The 21,726-nt window shown below is 35.9% G+C and overlaps 2 protein-coding genes across 2 annotated transcripts; one reads left to right on the top strand and one right to left on the bottom strand.

The window, feature by feature from the left end:
- Nucleotides 1–414: 414 nt before the first annotated feature.
- Nucleotides 415–14,784, bottom strand: LOC149410878 (protein CDV3 homolog). Its single transcript, XM_089647906.1, has 5 exons — nucleotides 14,505–14,784; nucleotides 11,261–11,440; nucleotides 9,020–9,193; nucleotides 5,428–5,634; nucleotides 415–3,314 (listed from the first exon to the last, which is right to left on the bottom strand). The coding sequence occupies exons 1-4, from the start codon at nucleotides 14,688–14,690 to the stop codon at nucleotides 5,434–5,436; spliced, it is 741 nt and encodes a 246-aa protein (XP_089504032.1). The 5' UTR covers nucleotides 14,691–14,784; the 3' UTR covers nucleotides 415–3,314; nucleotides 5,428–5,433.
- Nucleotides 14,785–15,769: 985 nt separating this feature from the next.
- Nucleotides 15,770–19,058, top strand: LOC149410879 (cytochrome c oxidase subunit 7C, mitochondrial-like). Its single transcript, XM_089647818.1, has 3 exons — nucleotides 15,770–15,963; nucleotides 18,534–18,669; nucleotides 18,884–19,058. Exons 1-2 carry the CDS (start codon nucleotides 15,868–15,870, stop codon nucleotides 18,645–18,647), a joined length of 210 nt encoding a protein of 69 aa, XP_089503944.1. The 5' UTR covers nucleotides 15,770–15,867; the 3' UTR covers nucleotides 18,648–18,669; nucleotides 18,884–19,058.
- The last annotated feature ends 2,668 nt before the right edge of the window (nucleotides 19,059–21,726 follow it).

Genomic DNA, 21,726 nt, shown 5'->3' on the forward strand with positions numbered 1-21,726 from the left:
ATTTTAATTTTTTAAAGTCAATGTTTCTCTTTTATCTGTGTGCTTTTATTTATCGATCTGTAATTACATATAACCTTTTTTTGATGCATAAATAAAAAATAAATTAAAATAAAATTAACGTCCACCGGGCGTGACGTATTGATACGTCCTAGTGAAGGAGTTCGCGCCTGTTATATGCTGCGTAACTCAAAACTGAACTCCCCGGTTAACAGGTTAACGATTCTGCATTAGCCATCGACATTTTCAATGTCACCTACAGACAATTCAGTAACTATCTTATAACACATGTCACAAAATAGTAAAACTGCCTCTGTAAACTTTTTAATTTGTAATCTTCTCCATGATATATTGGTGTATAACCGTTTTATGGAGAACATGAAAAAATAAATAAATGTGTCGAGTTATCATGGAACTGGTTAACAGTTAAAATTGGAAAGGGATTCTGACTTACCCCTGGTCTCTTCGATCAATATCGAGGAACACTACTGGTTATCAATGCACAAGCTTCTGTAATAGCCTCGAATTAAACGCACTGAGAGAACACTGCTCAGGTTTTCACAACAGACTGGTAATGTATAATAAATTCTTGCAATGTCACTCATGTAGGTATGCACTGAGGGAACACTTAATGAGCACACTGCACAGGTTTTCATAACAGACCGGTAATGTATAATAAATTGTTGCAATGTCACTCATGTAGGTATTCCACACTGTCAGGTAATTTAGTGGAAGAATGCAGGACCATGCGTTAAAGGGGGAGTAACCCAGGTTAATGGAAATCATATCACAAAATTCCCTTAAATGTGATATGAAGTTAGGAAAGGATAGAATGACAAATAATAATAATTACATTTAGGGATAACTCGCAAAAAAAAAAGTCTCTTGTAAATAATCAATGTTTGTACAAAAACAAAGTTACATTTTATTCTTTAACGATAGTAAAAAAAAAACAAAATTTACTCAGTAAATAGAGCGCATGGAATTCATAGCAATGAGAAAAAGTAATACACTGATATTTAACAATTGATTCCTACACCAACTTTCAAAGCATTTTTTTTCATTTACCAGAATGAAATAATAATACACATCTTTTTTTTAACATAACAATAGTGAAATAATATACAATGGCGTATATGTTTAGTCACAATCTGCTACAAAAAAAAAGATAAATGTTAAAACCTCCGCTGACAAATTCACAAAACTAGTTAAATGCTCAATCCGTGTTACTCAGAATAGATAATACAGAGGAATAGTAACAGCTTAGCAAAAAAACGTTACACATAATCATGCGTACTGAGTATACCGGCCGTAATACCGCAGTATTAGTGGCTGACAGATGTTTAAACCGCCCAACCCCCAGGATAGGGACGTATTGTGGACTTTGTTAACAATCTGGTTGATATGAAAATGTAAAAAGCAGTAATACCCTTTTGCAGCACTAACAGAGGAATATTTTAAATCGATTTACCGAAGCAAATACAGAACGCATAATCAAATTGGCCAAATTTCGAAGCAGACCAGGTCAATGATATCGCAAATGTCATCTGAAGAAACGTGAAGTTAGCAACTAAATGCGAAATGCAAAAATGACCGTGTTTTTGAGTTTGCCAATCTAAAAAATCTTGCATGAATATTATTATGAGTAAAGATTTAAACCTGAGTATACGGCCCTCTTCCTCATATAGCTATACCATCGCTGCAGCGGCGTATTAGGGAATCTTTATAAGTAAGTCTGAACATGTATATATATTGGCTATAGCGGGTGTATAGGTTGACTTAATAGCTCAGTAATTTAGAGCAGTCGCCTGGTTATATGAAACTCAAATCCCATTCAGTCATGGTAAAAACTTAATGCGCACCTACTAAGTAATTTCTGAATAATTATGAAGTAAAAGATTTTTTTTTGGAAAATGCCAAATTGAGGTTTTAACAGTCGAGTGATGAAACAAACCAAACATTTCGATAAATTATTTTTGTACAAAACAAATATACATCAAATCAAAATACAAAATTTCCTTTAAATATTTATCATACACCACAGAACAAAAAATATATAGAGGCGCCATTAGCAAAAAATTATGTCAATTTTTAGAAAATTTCAGATGCGACAAATTGGTGACACTTCTGTGAACTTTGTGTTCTGTGGTGCTTCATTTTTTGATCAATTAACTAAAAAATTAATTTTGATGAAATCAGCTTATTATAAAAAGATATACTCTAACCACCGCAAGTGTGCCGGTGATAGGAGTATAGCCATGTTTTCGCACACGCCTGCAGATACAAAAACAAGTTCAAAAACAAAAAAATATATTGAATAAGAGAAAAAGAGGCCCGTTTAAAATATAACTCTACAAGAGAGTAAGAAAAATACATGATTCGGGTGTGTTAGGAAACAGCAATCATGGCACGATCAAGTAAACCAAATATTTGAGGTTGGCCATGTAAGAGAATATCATAATAATCTAAATCAAGGGGTGTGATAGATCCTTCGATCCGGCCAATGAGGCCGATGTGTGATGTAAATTTTTTTTCATCACATTAATGTTGAAAACCAATGTATTATTATAATTTCCTTGTAAAATACATTATTTTATTACAATGCGTATTAAATGGTTTGAAATACAATAAGAATGATAAAACATAATTAGTATGAAAACTGACTCAATTTAATACTTATCAAACATAAGAAATGTCTTAAAATTCACTTGAATTGTATCATATATTGACGTTATTTTACACTTTACAAACATTGAGATACGTACAAATTATCTTAAATTCAATTGAACATGCGTCAAAGTCTATAGAAGCCGCTAGCACGCACAGAAGTCACATTTAGACTAGAGTTAAAAGTCGGATGGTTTAAATTGCTTTTTACTCCCGATCTGAACGCAGCGACAAACATTGTAAATGTGTAAAAATGCTTTGAAAGTAACGTGGATGGCTTGTCCTCGAGGTGATTCCAATCATTAAAATATTATCATTATAAAATGAAATCATAACATGTAAAAAGAAACTGATGCCGCTTTGCTATTTCTCCAACTTCAATGTTACGTGAAACTGTCCAAAGACACGAAATGTCTGTTTCCTGCGTGCGCACTTACGACTGCTGCAAGATTGACGATGATTGTTTTGTTGATTTGAGGAGATGTACGCACGCGGAAATTTGTAGTTGGTGGTGAGATATAAATATATATTTGTTGTATGTTTGTTTAGTTATATTTCGGTGTTGCACAGTGTGTAGTTTGAAGACCATTCGCGGTCAGACCGCACAGCGTGGCAGGTTAGGGTCGCACCGTTTTGCGACCGATGGATGCCTGAAACAAATATATTATTAGTATATGTACAAGTGGAGGCTGGCTCTTTGGCTCATATGGACATTGTCCCATGAAAATCATAACATTAAGAAGACAATAGTATACAGGATGTATCGGCACGTACCCGACAAACTTTAACCAGCTATTCCTTAGCACATTTGGAGTAAAAAATGTCATGGGCACTTTGCTGTGCGCTAACATTTTTTTTTAATAAAAAAATTACCATTCATATTTTCACCACATGTCACCAATGTTTTATCCTTTGTCAAAGTTTGAAACAATATTTTATTCAAGTTTCGTTGAATAATGTACGTACGTACCTATATTGGCGCGCTTTTACAATCACAACGAAATGGCATGCCACCATTCGTCTCATTTTTAACTATTATTATTTAGTGTGTATGAAAGAGCGAGGACGCTTTTTGACACACTTGCTAATAACAGCTGTTGAACACGAGAAACAATGCTAATGACAGTGACGGAGTGTGGATTTATTTATTTATTTTTTGTTTTTAATTGAAAAAAATGTTACCGAACAGCAAAGTGCCCATAACATTTTTTACTCCAAATGTGCTAAGGAATAGCTGGTTAAAGTTTGTCGGGTATGTGCCGATACACCCTGTATAATTGCATTACTGTTTATTATCAATACCAGACATTCTTGCTAAAATAGGATTCTATGACCAGGATTGAACAACAGTACAACAGAACTTTCTATGATAACTTGTATTGTACGTGCGTATATGGTTCATACTCGGTTTATTATGTTATGTACTATACACTTACTTGTACTCCTGAACATCTTACTCATAAAGATCAGAATAACTTTGTTATTCAACGGCGACCGTTTCACCATTGTTTCCGAGCTTCCGGATAGATAACACTCGAAATAGTCTGGCAACATCGCAAAATGTTTGCAGTTACTCCATCTACTGCCACGCCTGTCATGCGTCACAGTCCGCACACCGCAAAGTGTGCATTTTTTTGGTTATGTTATGTTGATTATCAGGTCATTTTAGATAGATTCGTGTCGAATTAATACATTGTTTCTTATTTTGAACACAATCAAATAATTCAGGATGGATCATACAAGCATTCAAATTCATTCAACAAAATTCGACTCACTTCTCCGCTGTCAAACTCGGAATGTTTTGACGCCATCTTTGATTCGATGAATAGCGCCTAACGTGAGGTTCGAGCACTGATTAGTCAAATCGAACTTTAACCCGAGCGTTAGCGTTATTCAGATATAGTGAAAACGAAAAAATGACTAATCCGCGGATTAGTGCTTAGTCAGAACATAATCAGAGATAGTGAAATACCCCCTTACTAGGTTAATTAAGGGCCTCGCAAGAAATGTGGATATTTTCCAAATGTAGTATTTTTTATCCTTTTAGCTATGTGTACTATGCGAAACCTTTTTTGTCCTAAGTGTTATATATATATTAAACCAAATCATTTTTTTGCAATGTATTTGTTATGTAGGGTAAATTATAGGAAGTTTACATCTCCCGAAAATAATAACAACATTACTTTTACCTACATTCATGTGAGACTGGTATCACTGTAAGACTGCGCGCGAGGTATTGAGCGGGAAATATTTCATTCTCTCTCCAGTGGTCTAGCCGCCGGTTTAGCCCTAAATCTCCTCTAAAGCACGCAATCTGTTTTGTTCATAAAATTATTGTAATGTGAGTTTTGTTAAAATAAAAACTACATTGAAAATAATCAAATTCTCATTATTACACACCGAGAGTAATCACGCAACCTTGGATTCTGCGGATTGGAGAACCACAGAATCATTCAGTCAACAACCCATTTAAATTGGCGGGCCGGTTTGAGACTGTTTGAGGGAGATCTTTTGACCTCCAGCAGAAGTCTCTCAAGCCATCGGCTTGCACCGCAGTGGGAAGGATGGATTCATAGGTCCCGTCACTCCTGGACACACTAACCCCCAGATTCCTACCCACTCCTCATGCCTTATTCCTGAACTTCCTCTAATCCTTAAAAAGACCATCCAAAGATGACATAGGCCCCGAGCGAAATTATTTTCCTCTGGGTCTTCCTAGGGAAGTGATGGTAACGACTGATTAGATAACATGGTGATTGGTACCTGCGGCTAGCTGTCGTTGGTGAGCGAGGTGAAGCGGTTGCCCAGCGAGAGGGGCTGGTTGGTGCGGCTGCCCGCGTTCGTCTTGGTCGGCCCGCCGCCCGCAGCTTCGGTCCAGGCGCCGCTGCCCTTAGATGCGCCCCCCGGCTTCTCAGCCCCGCCCAGAGTTGGGAAGTATTCTTCACTGTGGATATCGGGCAAGTGCATTTTCTGCAAAATGACAACATATTCATTAGTAAAACTACCTAGACACATAAGAGACTCGTATCATATCCAATGACTTAGCATCTGAATTTACCTTACACCAAAAATATGTACTAGAGAAAGTAGAACAACTACAAAAAACTTCAGCGTTTTATGCTGATTCTAGCAAGGTATAACTCATTGGCGCAGTTACTAATAAATAACTTTTATTTTTAATATGAAGATCTTAAAAGGGTTTGAAGTTTAATTTCATTTTACTAGAACTTTTCAAGTTTTGTAGTTTCTTACACGTGTGTGCGAGGTGTTAAACATTTTTACAATTAAAAGGGAAGGTTACATTTAATTTTAAAATGACCAAATATGTTCTGGACCAATTCTTAACCCTTTCAATGACAAATCATTTTTGAATACATCTATTTGAATTTCACTTTTGATTTTGGTAATGAATGAATGCAAATCTTTGAAGCCGAAAATTAACCCACTTTCCGTCATTTGATCGAGCTGAAACTCAGCAGATAGACACGTTGTCAATGACAATGCATTCTACCAACTTTTGGTGATAATCACGCACAAACATGAGGATATATACGCATTTCTCTGAAATCCGATGAAATTACAACAGTTAATATAGGAAATAAATATCGGTTCTGCCGACTGATCGGCATTTGGCAGGATTCTTAGAGTTGTCGACTCTAGTTCCTGGGTAAGAAGGTTCAATCCTCAATAATCAAATAATTTTTTTAAATTTTAAAAGACATTTGAAAATAAATGTATTACAGTAAATATTTTTTTTGTAAATACAAATGTATTTACATAACGATGAGCTAGAATAATATTAAGATACATTATTTTCTTATCTGCTACGAGTATTTAAGGTTGAAAGTATCATAAAATTAAGGCAAGTGCGGTGAGTGCGGATTCGCAGACACACAGCGGGTACAGACGTCACAAATCCACACTGGAGGTTAAAGGTTAACAAATGAACAATTGATTAATTAAGTACAATAACAAAAATTAAACCAAATGACAATTATCGTAAGAAAAACTGGCTGTACCCATTGATGTGTCTCAGACTGTCCATGCAGATAGAGAAACAATAGCGTATGTAGCTTTTACGTCCAACAGATGGCGCTGTTTTAAATAAAAGCATGTTTGTCCAACAGTCAGCGCTGTTGTAAAAAAAGCATGTTTTTACCTGTCACAGGTGACATCTATATAACATGGTTATATAAAAACACATGTGTATTCTAATGCAATGTTGTGTCAAAATTTCAAAGCAATCGGTGAACAATTTTCGGAGACTTAACATTTTCATTTTTAATTATATAGATAGATAATGTAGGATTAACCTCTCAGAAAAGGACTTTTATTTACTTTGTGTTCCTTTGCGAACTGTCAAAACGCGAAAATTTTTGTGTTATTCACGAGTTTTGTTAAAAGCTTCATAACTCACGTTTTGGGAAACGTAGCCTCATTCTAAAAAATGTTTTGGAAAGATTATGAAATTCACTATCGTATTGTTTTGTTATACGTAAATATTTGCGTGTCTAAATATACATTTTCTGAAAACGTCAAAAATATGTAAAAATCGCTGACCATTATTTCAAAGCTGTGAAAAATGTACTTTTTTCTGAGTATCATAAAGAAATAACACTTTATATATTGAAGAAATATAATTAAAAACTATTAGTCACCTCAAAATATTAACCGTCCAAACTAAAATATTTTTAATAAATTATTTAAAAACGCAATAAATTATGAACGAACAAGATGACAGATTCAATCGACTCAGATAATTCACCTCTACATTCCATAGATATTCTTGAATGCAGACGCGTAGCGTTATTAATTATCGATACTCTGTTTTTTAAATCATGGCAATCCGTATACTAGTGATGGAAATAAATCGATTTTTGTAAAATCTCGCGCGTTTACGTGAAAAGACGTACTAATGTCTTGACCGCTATTATCATATTTACGTCTTTTGACGTTCTAATGTTCCGAGTGGTTAAAGACATATTTTAATTGGGATTAATTAATGCGAAATTTACCTATTTGAAATCAGTCGTAACAATTTCTGCAAGAAAAATCAATAAAAATACAAAAATAGAAACATCTGTTAAATACATACATATTATAATGTGGTTCTCAAATACTATAAAAGGTTATGTATTTAGAAATAAGCATCAAGGAAATCTATTTTTAATAATGCCTATTCCAATGTTAATATATTAAGTAAAATCATTTGAAAATAAAGAGGTTTACAAATAAGAGGTAAAAAAAGATCAAAGTAATGTTCTCTCCCCCTCGGAAGACATAAAGCGCATCCTGTACAGTCACAATAGGCGTGCGTATATGATGCACAAATGGGGTCTAAAAGATTCAGAATGGAGTTTCAAACAAAGTTCAAACGGAACTCCTAGAGGAATGTCACCTGCGCTTAACCAAGTGACTTCCCACGACGTCAGCTGACTAAATAACCCCAGCATCCCACTTTGACTTGCACCAACTCTCCGTCACCATACAAAGAAGAATAATGACTGTAAATTATAATACATTTGGTTTCGTCACTAATAAAACATACTACTTTCATAATCCCCAGTACACCGTTACAGGTGTAAATAGGCAATCAAATCTGTTTGTAATTCCGGTTCAATAAACCCTAGAACTTGAATTTTCTTCAATTGGAACGGATAGTGGGAACAACTCAGACAAGCGATAAGGTACCAAAATTATTTTAATTAATTAACCTGTTAACCGGGCGGGACGTATAAATACATCAAACGTAAACAGTATCGGGTACGGGTAGGACTTAAGAATACTTCCTTGAAATATATGTTGCGCCCTGGAACTTGCACACGGAAATTGAGTTTTGAATTTATACATATTTTATTTTTTTAACTCAATGTTTCTATTTTATTTGTGTGCTTTTGTTTATTGTTCTGTAATTATTAATTTTTTTATATTTTTTGGAATCTTTATAATTGTTTGTAAAATTTCTAATTTTTTAATTCGATGTTTCCATTTTTATAATGCATAAATAAAAATAAAAAGAATAGGAAATTACGTCCTCGTAATAAATAAAGAGTTCGCGCCCATTATGTGTGCATAATTCAAAACGGAATGCCCCGGTTAACAGGTTAATAATTGTATATTATATCTAGAGAATGAGAATTGGTCATTGCTCCATTGCATCCCATTTGTTTAAAATCCGGGTCCTAGATAGTCCACTCTGCCAGTGCGGCATGGAAAATGAGACTCTTGATCATGTTTTCTTTAATTGTAAAAATCATTCATCTTTCAAAGGCATTTATCGTTTACTTACACAAATTTTACACAAATATATTTTTCAGTTTCACAAATCCCACAGTCTGCGCTAGTTATCACATACCACATTCCTCTGCCCGGGTCGGGCCCCTCCGTCAGAACCCATGGGACCCTGCGATGGGCGGTTCCGTAGCGAGGGGGGCACGTAGCCCCCAGGCGCGTGCGGGGCCGGGGGTGCCACAGGCGGGGGCAGGCTGCTCTGTACAGGGGGCGGCCGCTCCGACTCTCCGCCCTCTTCCTGCAAACACAACACAACAGGATGTTAGCATTATTTACTGCTGATTAGAAATACAAACATGTTATTGATACAGGTTTCGCATGTCCATATTCATGGAATTGTCGCAAGCAAACCCTCGCATCTTTATTTAGAAGAGGATCTAATGTTTACTCTTAACAGACTTCCCGGAAAAGCGTAGTTCTACTTGAAGGCATTGCTGTCCGATAATTCTATATAAATATTGTATGCCAATCTTTTTGTGCGGGTTCCAACTATAAATATGTAATACAATTATAATATGTTCATTTTGTTAACTTCTTGTCTCTTGTGTGGAAGCATATTTAATTAAAATGAAACTATACTAAAACTGTAGAATAATAATCTCACTATCTGTGAGGTAATAAGCTCACTTATGGGGATGTGGAAAATCTAATTTTTTGTAATGTAATAAAATACATTCATTTTTACGCATAAAACATCACTAAGGGGGTATTTCTCTATGTCGGGCTAAATATCTGACTAGCTATCCGTTGGCTGGCTTTAAAGATCAGAATAACTTCGTTATTAAACGGCGACCGTTTCACCATTGTTGCCGAGCTTCCGGATAGATAACACTCGAAATAGTCTGGCAACATCGCAAAATGTTTGCAGTTACTCCATCTACTGCCACGCCTGTCATGCGTCACAGTCCGCACACCGCAAAGTGTGCATTTTTTTGGTTATGTTATGTTGATTATCAGGTCATTTTTAGATAGATTCGTGTCGAATTAATACATTGTTTCTTATTTTGAACACAATCAAATAATTCAGGATGGATCATACAAGCATTCAAATTCATTCAACAAAATTCGACTCACTTCTCCGCTGTCAAACTCGGAATGTTTTGACGCCATCTTTGATTCGATGAATAGCGCCTAACGTGAGGTTCGAGCACTGATTAGTCAAATCGAACTTTAACCCGAGCGTTAGCGTTATTCAGATATAGTGAAAACGAAAAAATGACTAATCCGCGGATTAGTGCTTAGTCAGAACATAATCAGAGATAGTGAAATACCCCCTAAATGGCTCAAAACCAACTTTAGTTTATGGAGTTCTATTAGAAAGTAGGCTTTAATTTCAGACAGTAATTTTATAGTTGGGGAGTGGTGACTATGTAAAAAAAATAAATTCATTTAAATGTATGTCTTATTTTCGAAGACAACATAGCGATTTAAAGAAAAATCCATTTTATCGAATGGGACCCTATTTTCACCCACTTGAAGTGTGTTAATATCAATAAAACTAAATAAATGTCTCATAAATCAACAATAAGTTAATTTGCAATTTGTGGAACACATACATACTGACTTTGACTGCACTGGATGTGGCTAAGGTATCAGTCTTCCGAAGGAGAGAGAATCCTTAATCAAATATTAGAGCCAGGTCGTGTCAAAAGTAAAATTAGCAGAACATTTATGTATGAAAAGATGAAAACTTGTGAAAGTTGTGCGACAGTAGTGGGGAACCCTCCCCACTCGCTTTTCAGATCTGGTTACCAAACACGGCTAAAGATATTTCAGGCAATGTTTCGATTTTGAATTGTAGTGTGTGATGTATGGTAATAAGTTGAATATTTAAGCGTTAGATGGCGCTTGTCATAAAGCTTACTCCAGAGTCCCGCAGATGTCGCTAGAATGTAACAATTTCCTGTGAGATGTTATTGACAAGCAACAAGCTTCTCGAACCAGAGAATTACCAACCCTCGGGTAATGAACAGTGTAGCTAAATCCAGACCTATTTATTGTAACGTAAATAAGCATAATCATAAGTAGAACCTTTTACTTTTTAACAGTTCCCAATCCTTAAATCTGCTAAGTAAGAAAGATATAACATAGTGTTTCACCAGGACGATACTGAGAGATTCAACGGATCTGATAACAAAAAGATTAAGTAAAGGATGCTTGATGATTTGGTAATGTACAAGGATGAACGTTACAGGAAGACATGGCAGGAATGAGGTATTTAAATATTAGAGCCAGGTGAAGGAACGTATCGATTTTAAATGGTGATCTTTCACCAAAGTATCTCTCACAGTCTGGTTATACTTACATTGCTCTTGTTCCAGGGCCCCTTCTGTCCTAAGCCCTGCTGCTGCCCAGCTCCAGTCCCGCCCTCTCCGTCCTGGCCCCCGCCGCCACCCTCACGCTGCTCCTGCCCCGTCAATGGCTGGATCTTCAGCCCCGTGTAGTCCTTCTTGGCCACCTCATACTCCCGCCACTCGTCCTCATCCTGGAATTCAAAGAAAACAGTTACTATCGGAGACCGAGCGAAAGACACATGCTTCCCACTGGGTCCGGCCTGAAACCAAAAAAGAAAAACTAAATCACATTCGGGTCACCGTTGTTATGTAATGTGTGAATGAAAGTTTGTTCTGTACTCTTTATGCAACCAGCATGAATAGATCCTTCCGTTAGAAAAAAAAATTATGTACAGCGGAAACTTCTCTGGTTAATTAATGCAACTCTTGTTTTTTCAAACAAGAAAGTGCAATAAGAGGAGACAATAGACTAGAAAGGCAATAAAAGCCATCAATAAGCAAGAAAAGACTAAAAGAGCAAGAAGAGGTAAGAAAAGCCACAATGAGCCACAATAAGAAAATGCAAGATAAAAGAGCTAAGAGGCAAGAAGAGCAAAGAAAAAGCCAGACGAAACCATAAAAACCACAAAGAGCCGAGAAAAAGCAAGATAAACCAAGAAGTAAGAATAAAGAGCTAAGAGGTAAGAAGAGCAAAAATAAAACAAGAAGAGACCAGAAAAACCACAAAGAGACTAAAAGCCAAGAAGAGGCAAGATGAATCAAGAAGAAAGAAAATGGAATAAGAGGCAAGAAGAGACCGGAAGAAACACAAAGAGGAAAGAAAAAGCAAGAAGAGACCAGAATTACCACAAAGATACTAAAAGAGACAAGAAAATCCACAATGAGTTAAGAAAAGTCAAGATAAACCAAGAAAAAAGAAAATGCAATAAGAGCAAAGGAGAAGCAAGAAGAGACAAGCTATTATTAGTATATTTTACAGGAATTTCAATGGAGTTTGCTCAAAGAGCTATCATCATTGATCCCCTGTGCACCGATGCTTGTATGTGAAAATAGACGGACACAAGTGGAACATCCGTTCACAGTTGATGTTGGCTTCATGAGAACGGGTCGTTTCGTTCTTCAACTCGTTTTGGTATAAGTCAGCTCGCATGAGGAATAAGCTACCGGCATCTGTTTTTCCTCCATTATATAATCCCTTCGAACAACCTCTACCATAATCCGCCTCACAACGCTGCCCAACCGGGTGGCGATACAGTTCCTCTGTCTTTACACTGTGCCGACAGGGGCGCTTGTGTGAGGTGTCATAAAAAAAAGACCTGAAGAACCACAAAAATACTAAATTTCTCCACAGGGGTGACCAGGGAGAATGGAACGCCATACACTCCTTGCTTCATTCACACACACCCCTCCGCTGTACTGACTCTTGACATGACCCGACTCAAGTGTTTGATTCGCTCAATCCTGCCTCAGACATCGCTCAATATCTCCCTCAGACATCCCTGACTTCTTCAATCATCTACTTTCGCATCATATATTCTCCCGACACACCCCTAGTATTTTATCTACCTCAAAATACCAGTCAAACTCACAATTTACGAATTCAAATACGTCGACCACTTTACAGAAACTGTCAAATATATTATTTACATTTTAGAAAATATTTATAACACACAAAATCATTTTTTCAACACGATACAAAATATATAAGGCGATTTTGTGTAATCTGTGTTTCAAGAAATACACTTCTGTTTAAATGACTCACTGATATTAATTTAGCAAAAGATAAATAAATGCAATCAATAATTTATAACTGTATATATATTATGTACTAGCTGACATGTACCCAGCATTGTTCGGGGTTATAAATGGTTTGAAGTAAAGTTTTGAGGTGCAAATAATATTATGCTAAGAATTGGCATTTTTTTCTTTTTTTTTTAAAGACAAACATTCCTAGTTACGAATAACCTGACAATATTTGAAAATCTCCTACTACCACCACAGTTGCATTCAGAAAATGTGTTTGCTTGTGTTGTGATGGAGGACTTAGTCAGCCGAGGAATTGAACACACAACGCCTGGGCGGGACCCAAATGCGATGTCAACTCAGCCACGAGATCATGCCATGTCTTCCTAGGGTGTACCCCACTTCCACCATTCACAACTATATATCGTATTGTTACTGTTAAAAAAATTACAGTGTATTGTTTATAATTTGGCCACGTAACTCATTCGAATGCAGAAACAATGCGTTATGACTTCCTTCATAAAAAAATTACACTATATCGTCTTCGTATCTCATCCCAGTGAAGAGAAAAAGTAAGTTTCCTCGGGCGTCATCGACTTATTCTACCATTCAAACCTCTCTAAACAGTCCTGACACCAAAAGGAACAATCTTTGAAATTTTCAACGAAATCAGTCCAGTAATTTTCAGGTATGTAGGGTACAAACAAAGAAACATTAATTTTTATATAACGATAATAGTCAGTAAAAGTTGGTAAATTAGAACATATTGTAGTAATAACAATTTATTCCAAATTTTATTTAAATATTTGAAAAAGGGATCAAACACAGCAGTCTGGGCCTGACTGGGTTAAAAGAAATTGCCACTAGGCAATAAGCGTATCTTTATAAAACCAACAATATGCAAGTGTAAAGTGCTAAATAAATAAAGTACATGTTTAGTAATGCAGTCATAATAGTGTATCAGCACGGGTAAAGCACTCAGTGAGACAACATTATCAAATTGTTGGTATTGAAACATACAAAACCTAAAGTTTTGAATACAAAATTTAGATAATTGCAAGCATTGAATGCATGAAAATAACATTTAAGGCCGGACATCACGATTGAATACGAATTTCATTGAAATATACACATGAATGAGGGCTTCAATTAAGTTGACAAAGAAATGTTATCATATTTATTAAATTAACCTTAAAAAAGGCGAAAAATGGTTTCCCCCATCCTTATCAAGAGAAATGTCAAACGCGTCACAACTGCAAGCGAAATAAATAATTATAAATGTTTTGTAAATTTGCATTTGAATGCGTCGAGTTACAAAAATGCTAATTCATCTTGTTCCTTTGGATAATAAATTCAAATGACGTCTAAAGAAAAGAATCGTTTTTTCGTAAATATGGTCACCGCAATACGTGGTCCTGACATTACGAAATGCTTGAATTGAAGATGACTTTTGAACGGACCTGTCGACGTTATTAATGGAGAAATGTTTATATTTAAAAGGTGTGTAATTACCCCTGGCATTGCTGGCGCATCTTCACCTTCTGGAATACCGGGCTGTCGGTCCTTCTTCACTTTTATGTCGTTTTTCACCTTAGTGTCTTCGATTTTCTTCACGATCTCCTCGGCCGTGGAGAACTTTTTGACGGTTTTTCCCTTTTTGCGATCCTTTTTCGCGAAGAAGTCGTCTAAATCCGCCATAACGTATCGACACGGAGAGTTTGACGAGCGGAGAAGTGACAAATACAACACTTGATAAGAAAAATCTTGGAAAGTCGGCCGCTGAGTACTACATGCGACTACATGTGTCTCGGACGGTCCCCACAAAGCCAATCAATCAACTGAAACTTTAAATTTTACACCTGAACAAAAGTGTTACGATACGATTCACCGACTTTTTCCCTTTGACCGAAATATCTATGACAATTTGAGTAGGTGCCTTTATACTCCCATAAAAACTAGTTTGACGTTGCCGGGTCTTTGGCGGGGAGTGCGGTGCGAGTCTAGCGCCACGGATACGAAATAACATATGATTTTGTCTATGGAATCGCAAGTCAAAACCCATAAAAATATTGTTGTAGCAAAAACCGAGGTGCGATGCTATGCGACGCGTAAATATAATTTTATGAACTTAATATTATAATCAATAAACCCGTCATTACACAAATATTGCCTTTACTCTCTTTAACTAGATTCCAGATTTTTTAAGAAAGAATCAGATACTCGAGTCGGGCCATGTCAAGAGTCAGAATAATAGAAGAGTATGTATGAATGTGAATGAGGCAAGAAGTGTGTGCTAAGACCGAGTTGTTTGGCGATCCGTCCTCTCTGCCTACCCCTGCGGGGAAACGGCGTGATGGTTAGTTAGTCTATCTCTTCGATAATGCAAATCTTAATCTTGATAAAATGTCAAAAGTTAATCACGAGAGCACTGCGTTGATTAACTATTCCATTGCATTGATGACGGCTTTTCCTAAGAATTACGCAATAAAAAAATTAACAGAAACTTTTTTTAAAAATAATATTGTTTGTATTGCGATGCAAAGTGAAATAGTGAGGAAATACCTATAAGAATATTTCTGGTTGGAGGACGGTTTTAGGAATTACTAAAGCACTCTTTGTTTATTGACAATATGATAATATATTATTTAATAATATTATACATTACAATGTAACGCCATTGTAAATAATTTGATTTGGTATGAAACTAAGAAAGTACTTGAGAACTCAATAGAAAAGCCATAGATTTCAATCTAGTTTCTGGTATATCCGGAATTCCGTGACATTAGACTTGACTTTTTTTTCATACACAGTATTTGTCAAAGACGGGATACTGTTCGATTGTTTCCGATATTCCGAATTTTAATAATTTTCCAAGATGTTTGCTGTCGTAGCACGCAACGCTAATGCCCTCGCCAAGAAGGTGGGCCCATCAATGATCACCCGCGGCTATCAGGGAGGAGTTCCCGGATCGGTATGCAATATTAAAAAAATAATTACATAACGCAAAATGTCATCTCCGTCCATATAATTGTGAAATGATAAACGTTATAATCTTTGATCGTGAACTGCCTTTAACTTAGTTTATGATTTTTAATGTAAAATATCATTCTATGAATGCGTTTCTATAAGCCGATATTTATTTTTTTACTAAAATAATATCTGCTCAAGACGGAATTGAAAGCGGTTGGATAGGATGAAAAAAGATAACCAAAAAGGATTTAGTGTGGTGTGAAAAAGTTCTCCGTAAGTAAATAACGAGGATTGCACTGAACTGGAGAAGTTTAAGATTCACTGGCAGCTTAGTTCGTGAATTTTAGGTAATTGCCAAATCTTGACGCCAATAAATCGTAGTGTAAAGCAGGTATCAGACGGTTCACTCGGGTGAACGTTCATTTTTATCTCATACGTTCTACACCACATACAAAATGAGCGCCCTTGAGGTTATTTTGCACAAAAACATATACAAATCATCCAAATATTATTATAGAAATGAACATTCATCTATCCTTTCCCACTATGATGCCGTCGAACGAAGTTGTTTGCCTTGGAATTCGTTTGATTGGTGACCATTTGATCAAAGAATTTTACTAAAAAGAAGCAAAGAAAACGTCGACGGTGGTGGGTACGACCATGGATTTTTAGGAAAACTGTGTTGGGATCTTCAAATGCACTATTGACAGAATTAGCGGAAAAAGATCCTGAATCATACTTTAATCATCTTTAAATGGATAAAAGTAAATTTGGAGAACTGCTTCTGCTTGTTGCTCCGTCAATCATGAAAGAAGATACAGTAAAGTTGTCGAATTCCACTTAATACGAAGGCTCAAAAAAAAAAAACTTGATTCCAACATATCTAATGGAGACAACTATTTATGTCGGGGGTTTAAGTAAAAACGCACAAAATAGGTTTTTAGGTTGTTAGTTAGTAACTTTGATTGGAAAAAATTGAACTTTTGCATCTTTTACCATCTCCCCCCACATAAATAGTTGTTTCTTGTAGTAAGTAATTGAAACCAAGTTCTATCTATAATTTTTTTGCATAAGCGTGAAGCGGAATTCAACAAGATATTTTGATGAGAGAGCTTTTGTGAATACCTGCACAAATAAAATTGCAAATTTTACTGAGAGAAATGAAAGAGTGTTCGGACGTTTAATTTTTCTTTCATTCCGAGCGCGAGTGAAAGATGCTGAATGCCGAAATCCAACATTGAAGAATCGATTCGTGAATTCATTCGGCACTTTTCTTTTATTTTGTGTTCAGATGTTTCACTTTGAGTGAAAGAGGCAAAACGAAAGACAGAAACAAACGAAAACTGAACCGTCTGACTCCTCCTTAATTCTTAATCGAACATCTCACTGTGTGCGAGAGGTCACCGTATACTTGTCCGTATCTGATAATGTGACTGTATTATCAATGACTTTGGGTTATCGATAAGTTACGGATTAGATCCTGTATTTTTTAGGTATTCAATTATTTTCAGCTCGTGAAGTATTTCCATTGTGAGTTATGCATTGAAGGTCTAAGTACACACCATGTCAAAAATATGCTGTGTAGATGGTATCAGTTGGAGCAAAGGAGTAGTAGGTACTGGATGCTGACTACAATTGGAAAAAACAATAACTCCACTATCGTTGGCGGTCGACAATAATAATACAACAGTTGGAAAACTGTCGACATTGATGCAAATACTAACAAAAATAATATATATCGATCCTAATGTGTTCTAACTATTGGGTCGTTAAGAATGCTATAATAGCAATATTTGACGAAGTGCTACCTTTCAGAGAGGAATTTTTCACTCAATGCCTGCTAACTTTGCTTCACCATTTGCATTAGGCACCATGTCTAACCACATAGGTAACAACTGGTCTGTTTGAATTAACCTTTACATACCTGAAGGTAAAAATCACATATCATCCGACAGGGGTCACTAGGTCATATATCGCGGAGCGGTCGTGTCTCTTAGTAAACTTTTTGCCCTTTACAGTAACATTCAGATATTGGTTACTATACCTACCGTTTTAACCGTACATCATCCATCTTCGCCCAATATTCAATTATTAGATGATGCAAAATGGTAAAAGAGATAGTTCAAAATCTAGCGTAACTCATATGAATATTATTGCAGCTCTTTCTCGTAAAATACCCACACGTCCACACTGGCGGCTTGTTGGCAATAAGGATTTTTTTTCAAATTAAAATTAACGGGTATTAACGGGTATCAGAAGGAATTAAGAAAGGATAATTTTGTTGGAATCGGAGACATTATTTAATGTATTAAAAATAGTAATGGGATAATTTATTTTAATGCAGATTGATTACTGAAATTTTTTACTGGAATGTGATGTAAAAAAACAACTTAGATATCACACAAAACCCTCATTTGGGGGATGTGTATCACCCCTCTCTGGTGTGGGAGGGTTAGTGAGAAGTTTTGTTCTTTTGCTAAGTATTTTCATCCCCAGTGGTCCCTTGTAGATATGATAGCATCTGCTTCCAGCAACACTCGCCCCTACTAACCTGATGATGTAATATTCCAGAACTTGCCATTCGACATCACCAACCGCTACAAGCTGACGGCCTATTTCTGCGTTTTCATCGGCTCCGGTCTGGGCGCCCCCTTCCTCATCGTCCGCCATCAGCTCCTCAAGTAAACAGCCTTGAGCACCAATCAAGGTAAGACCTAACCTAATATTTAAATACGCATAAGGAGTGTTATTGTTTTTGAAATTCATCTGCTTGTCTCCCCAAATTGTATCACATTGTTTTGGTTGTTTTTTTTAGTTTCGTTTCTATATTGAAATGTGTCGAAAATGTTTAGATTAGCTTTTTTTCTTTGAAAATTAATTATTTTACTGTTTAAGCTAATTTGAATGCATTTATTTTCTAGGTGCTGCTTGAACACCATCTTCAGGCCCGAAGCTCACAGCTGTATAGACAAGTTAATAACTATATTTATTAGAATTTATTCACCATCTGCTATAATATTATGTTGTGCATAATGTTGTAATTTGTAACGTTTCTGTTGTAAATAAAAAACATGCTCTGATGTAGAGCAAAAAATATTCCTTTTATTATTTCACACAATATCCCTTCAGGGCACAGCAGTCGGAATGAATTTACCAACTTGGGCACGGGGGCTCCAGGGTTAGTTAGCCCCTCAGAAGCTGGGCGTAGCAACTGCTGACCCTGTACAAATTGGAAGTGTGCCCCACTGTTGAATTTGGCCGCCACCTCTAGTCTGGAGCCCCAAAATACCTAAAAGAAAGCTTTATCATAGATGCAGAAATGTACAGTCCGTTTGATAGATTCTCCTTTCTTAACAAACATATTGCAGTCTTAGAAGCATAGGTGCACCGGTGCTTTCCTCATAGCATCCCCAAAGATGACAAGAGGGTTGGGACCAAAGATATTAGAAGAACGAGATATGCTATGTTGGCAGCCGGAGTACTACCTAATTAGGGTACTTTGAACGGTATCGGGACGTGTACGCACAGAAATCTGTTCTATGTATTAGTGCGGATACCTTAGCGCAAGCGAAGGTGTGCAGTAGTATTGGTGAACAAAACCGGCGACATTCGGCAAAACAATTCCACTCAGTACGAACTGCTGAGTACATCTCGTTCTTCTAATATCTTTGGTTGGGACTATCAATTCATGACTATCTCTATCCTGAAACTAAAATTTCATTAAATAAAAATGCGTTTTTAATAATGGAGAAAATAAATATAATCAAAAATCTTTAATATTTTTACAGTTAATATTTACATTATAAAACAGTGTTAACACATTTGTTTGCTGAATTATATCAACAAATCCATTACAAAATACTAATTAATTTATATTATTAATTATATAAAATTTCTACTGCATAATTTTAAAGTTTTACATTTTTATCCATAACTTGTGTCCCTGTAGAAAAAATAAGAAATTTAAACAATAAAAAAACTGTCAAACAGTGAAAAATGTTTTTAGATAATAAACATATTTTTTCTGTGGGATTCAAACACTTTGAATCCCACAGTGAAAACTGACAACCTTCCCGGAACAAGTGGAGGGAATGGTCTGTATTTGCTAAAGGATTTATACACTGAACAGAAAATTCCAAGTATGATCTACAGGGTGTTCGGGGGTAAAGTGCACAAACTTTGGGAGGTGATTATTTATACATGTCATGAAGTAAAAATGAAATAATTTTTTTCGAAATTTCCTTGTTTTTTATTCCCTACAAAAATATTTCTCCATACAAACAGTTCAATTTTTGTACCTGATAACTACTTTTTGTTTTTTTCAAATAATTCTGGCTTTCACCCTTCAAAGGTGTTCTAGGCCATTATTTCAAATTATGGAGAGAGGGAAGGTGAAATTATGTATTAATTTTGTTTAAATGGACAAATTTCAAAATTATATGGAAGATTGGAGTAAAATTCAAACATAGAAGAGATAAGATGTTTGTTGAATGGCGGGGAGGAAATTTTAGATACGGCTTGATAGAAGAGAGAATATTTGTTTAGAGAGGGACAACCAAAAAATATGTGGTATAAAGTTCCCGCTTCTAGATCACAAAGTGTACAATCTGAGGAGTCAAGCACGTGAATTTCAAAAAGGAGAGAAGGAACGGAACAATGTCCAATCTTCATTTGAATAAGTGAGGAAATTTCTTTTTTGGAGAAATGGGGGAATTGTTGAAACCATGGATTTGATGGGATAGTCCTTTGTATGTGCAATGTGCCAATACTCCGACTAAACATTGCGGGATCTATATTTGAGGACGGAAAAAATGTCAGAAATGTGGAAAGCTACCTCAAAATGTTGAAATTACGAAAAAAGTCATTCATCTCGTCGAATCACATCCCGAAGTTTGTGCACTTTACCCCCGGACACCATGTATACCACGGATTTGAAAGGAAATGGAGAATTTGATTATCTGTCCATAAAGAATTTGTTTGTTGGAAATGTTTCTATAATAGGCGCACCAACACGCTCAGTGTTTCGGTGAATTCAAACCAAAATATTAATCATCACATTAAAAACAGTTTTTTAACTCGGGACCAAAATAAACTTTATCTATTTTTTTGTACATAAAAATAAGGAAAAAATAACAATAATAATAATAAATATTTTAACCTGCCCAATGTAAAGTCTGCAAATATATTTCTTTAGATAGGAAAACATAGAACATTTTTTTTTAGTTACATCCATAGAATAAAGATGAACACCACTGATTTGATTTGAATGGAAACCAATGTCACCACTGAATTATTACCTTTTGGTTCTAGCCCATTTAGCGCACAAGAGACCCAACTGTCTAGAGCCAGTGATACTATGGCATCCACAATTGGGGTAAGTTGCGAGGCTAAAGGTAGTATGAATGAATAGAATGGTGGTCTTACACCAGGGTGTTACTGAGAGTATCTTCCACTCTGGAAAGTGCCGCAAATATACCTTATATTATTTTAAATGATTTAATCGTGAAATAACACAAATTCATCAAATTAAATTTGCTTACGCACGTCAGGATTTGAACCTGCGACTTCCGGATTGCTAGTCGAGAGCCTTACCCTTCGACCACAGAGGCAGTTGGCTCTGTCTCTCTTACACTCGCCTGATGTTGTAAATCACCATCCCGTTTGAATTTCATAACGATGATGAAACAATGCTTTGCATATTAACCGTTTGAGTGCCAAAAAATTCATACATTTGCTTGTAAAATGCCACCAAAAAAACATTATT

This window comes from Hesperophylax consimilis, chromosome 27 (genome assembly GCF_061612785.1).
Source record: "Hesperophylax consimilis isolate HC1 chromosome 27, BYU_Hcon_1.0, whole genome shotgun sequence".
NCBI classification, from domain to species: Eukaryota; Metazoa; Arthropoda; class Insecta; order Trichoptera; family Limnephilidae; genus Hesperophylax; species Hesperophylax consimilis.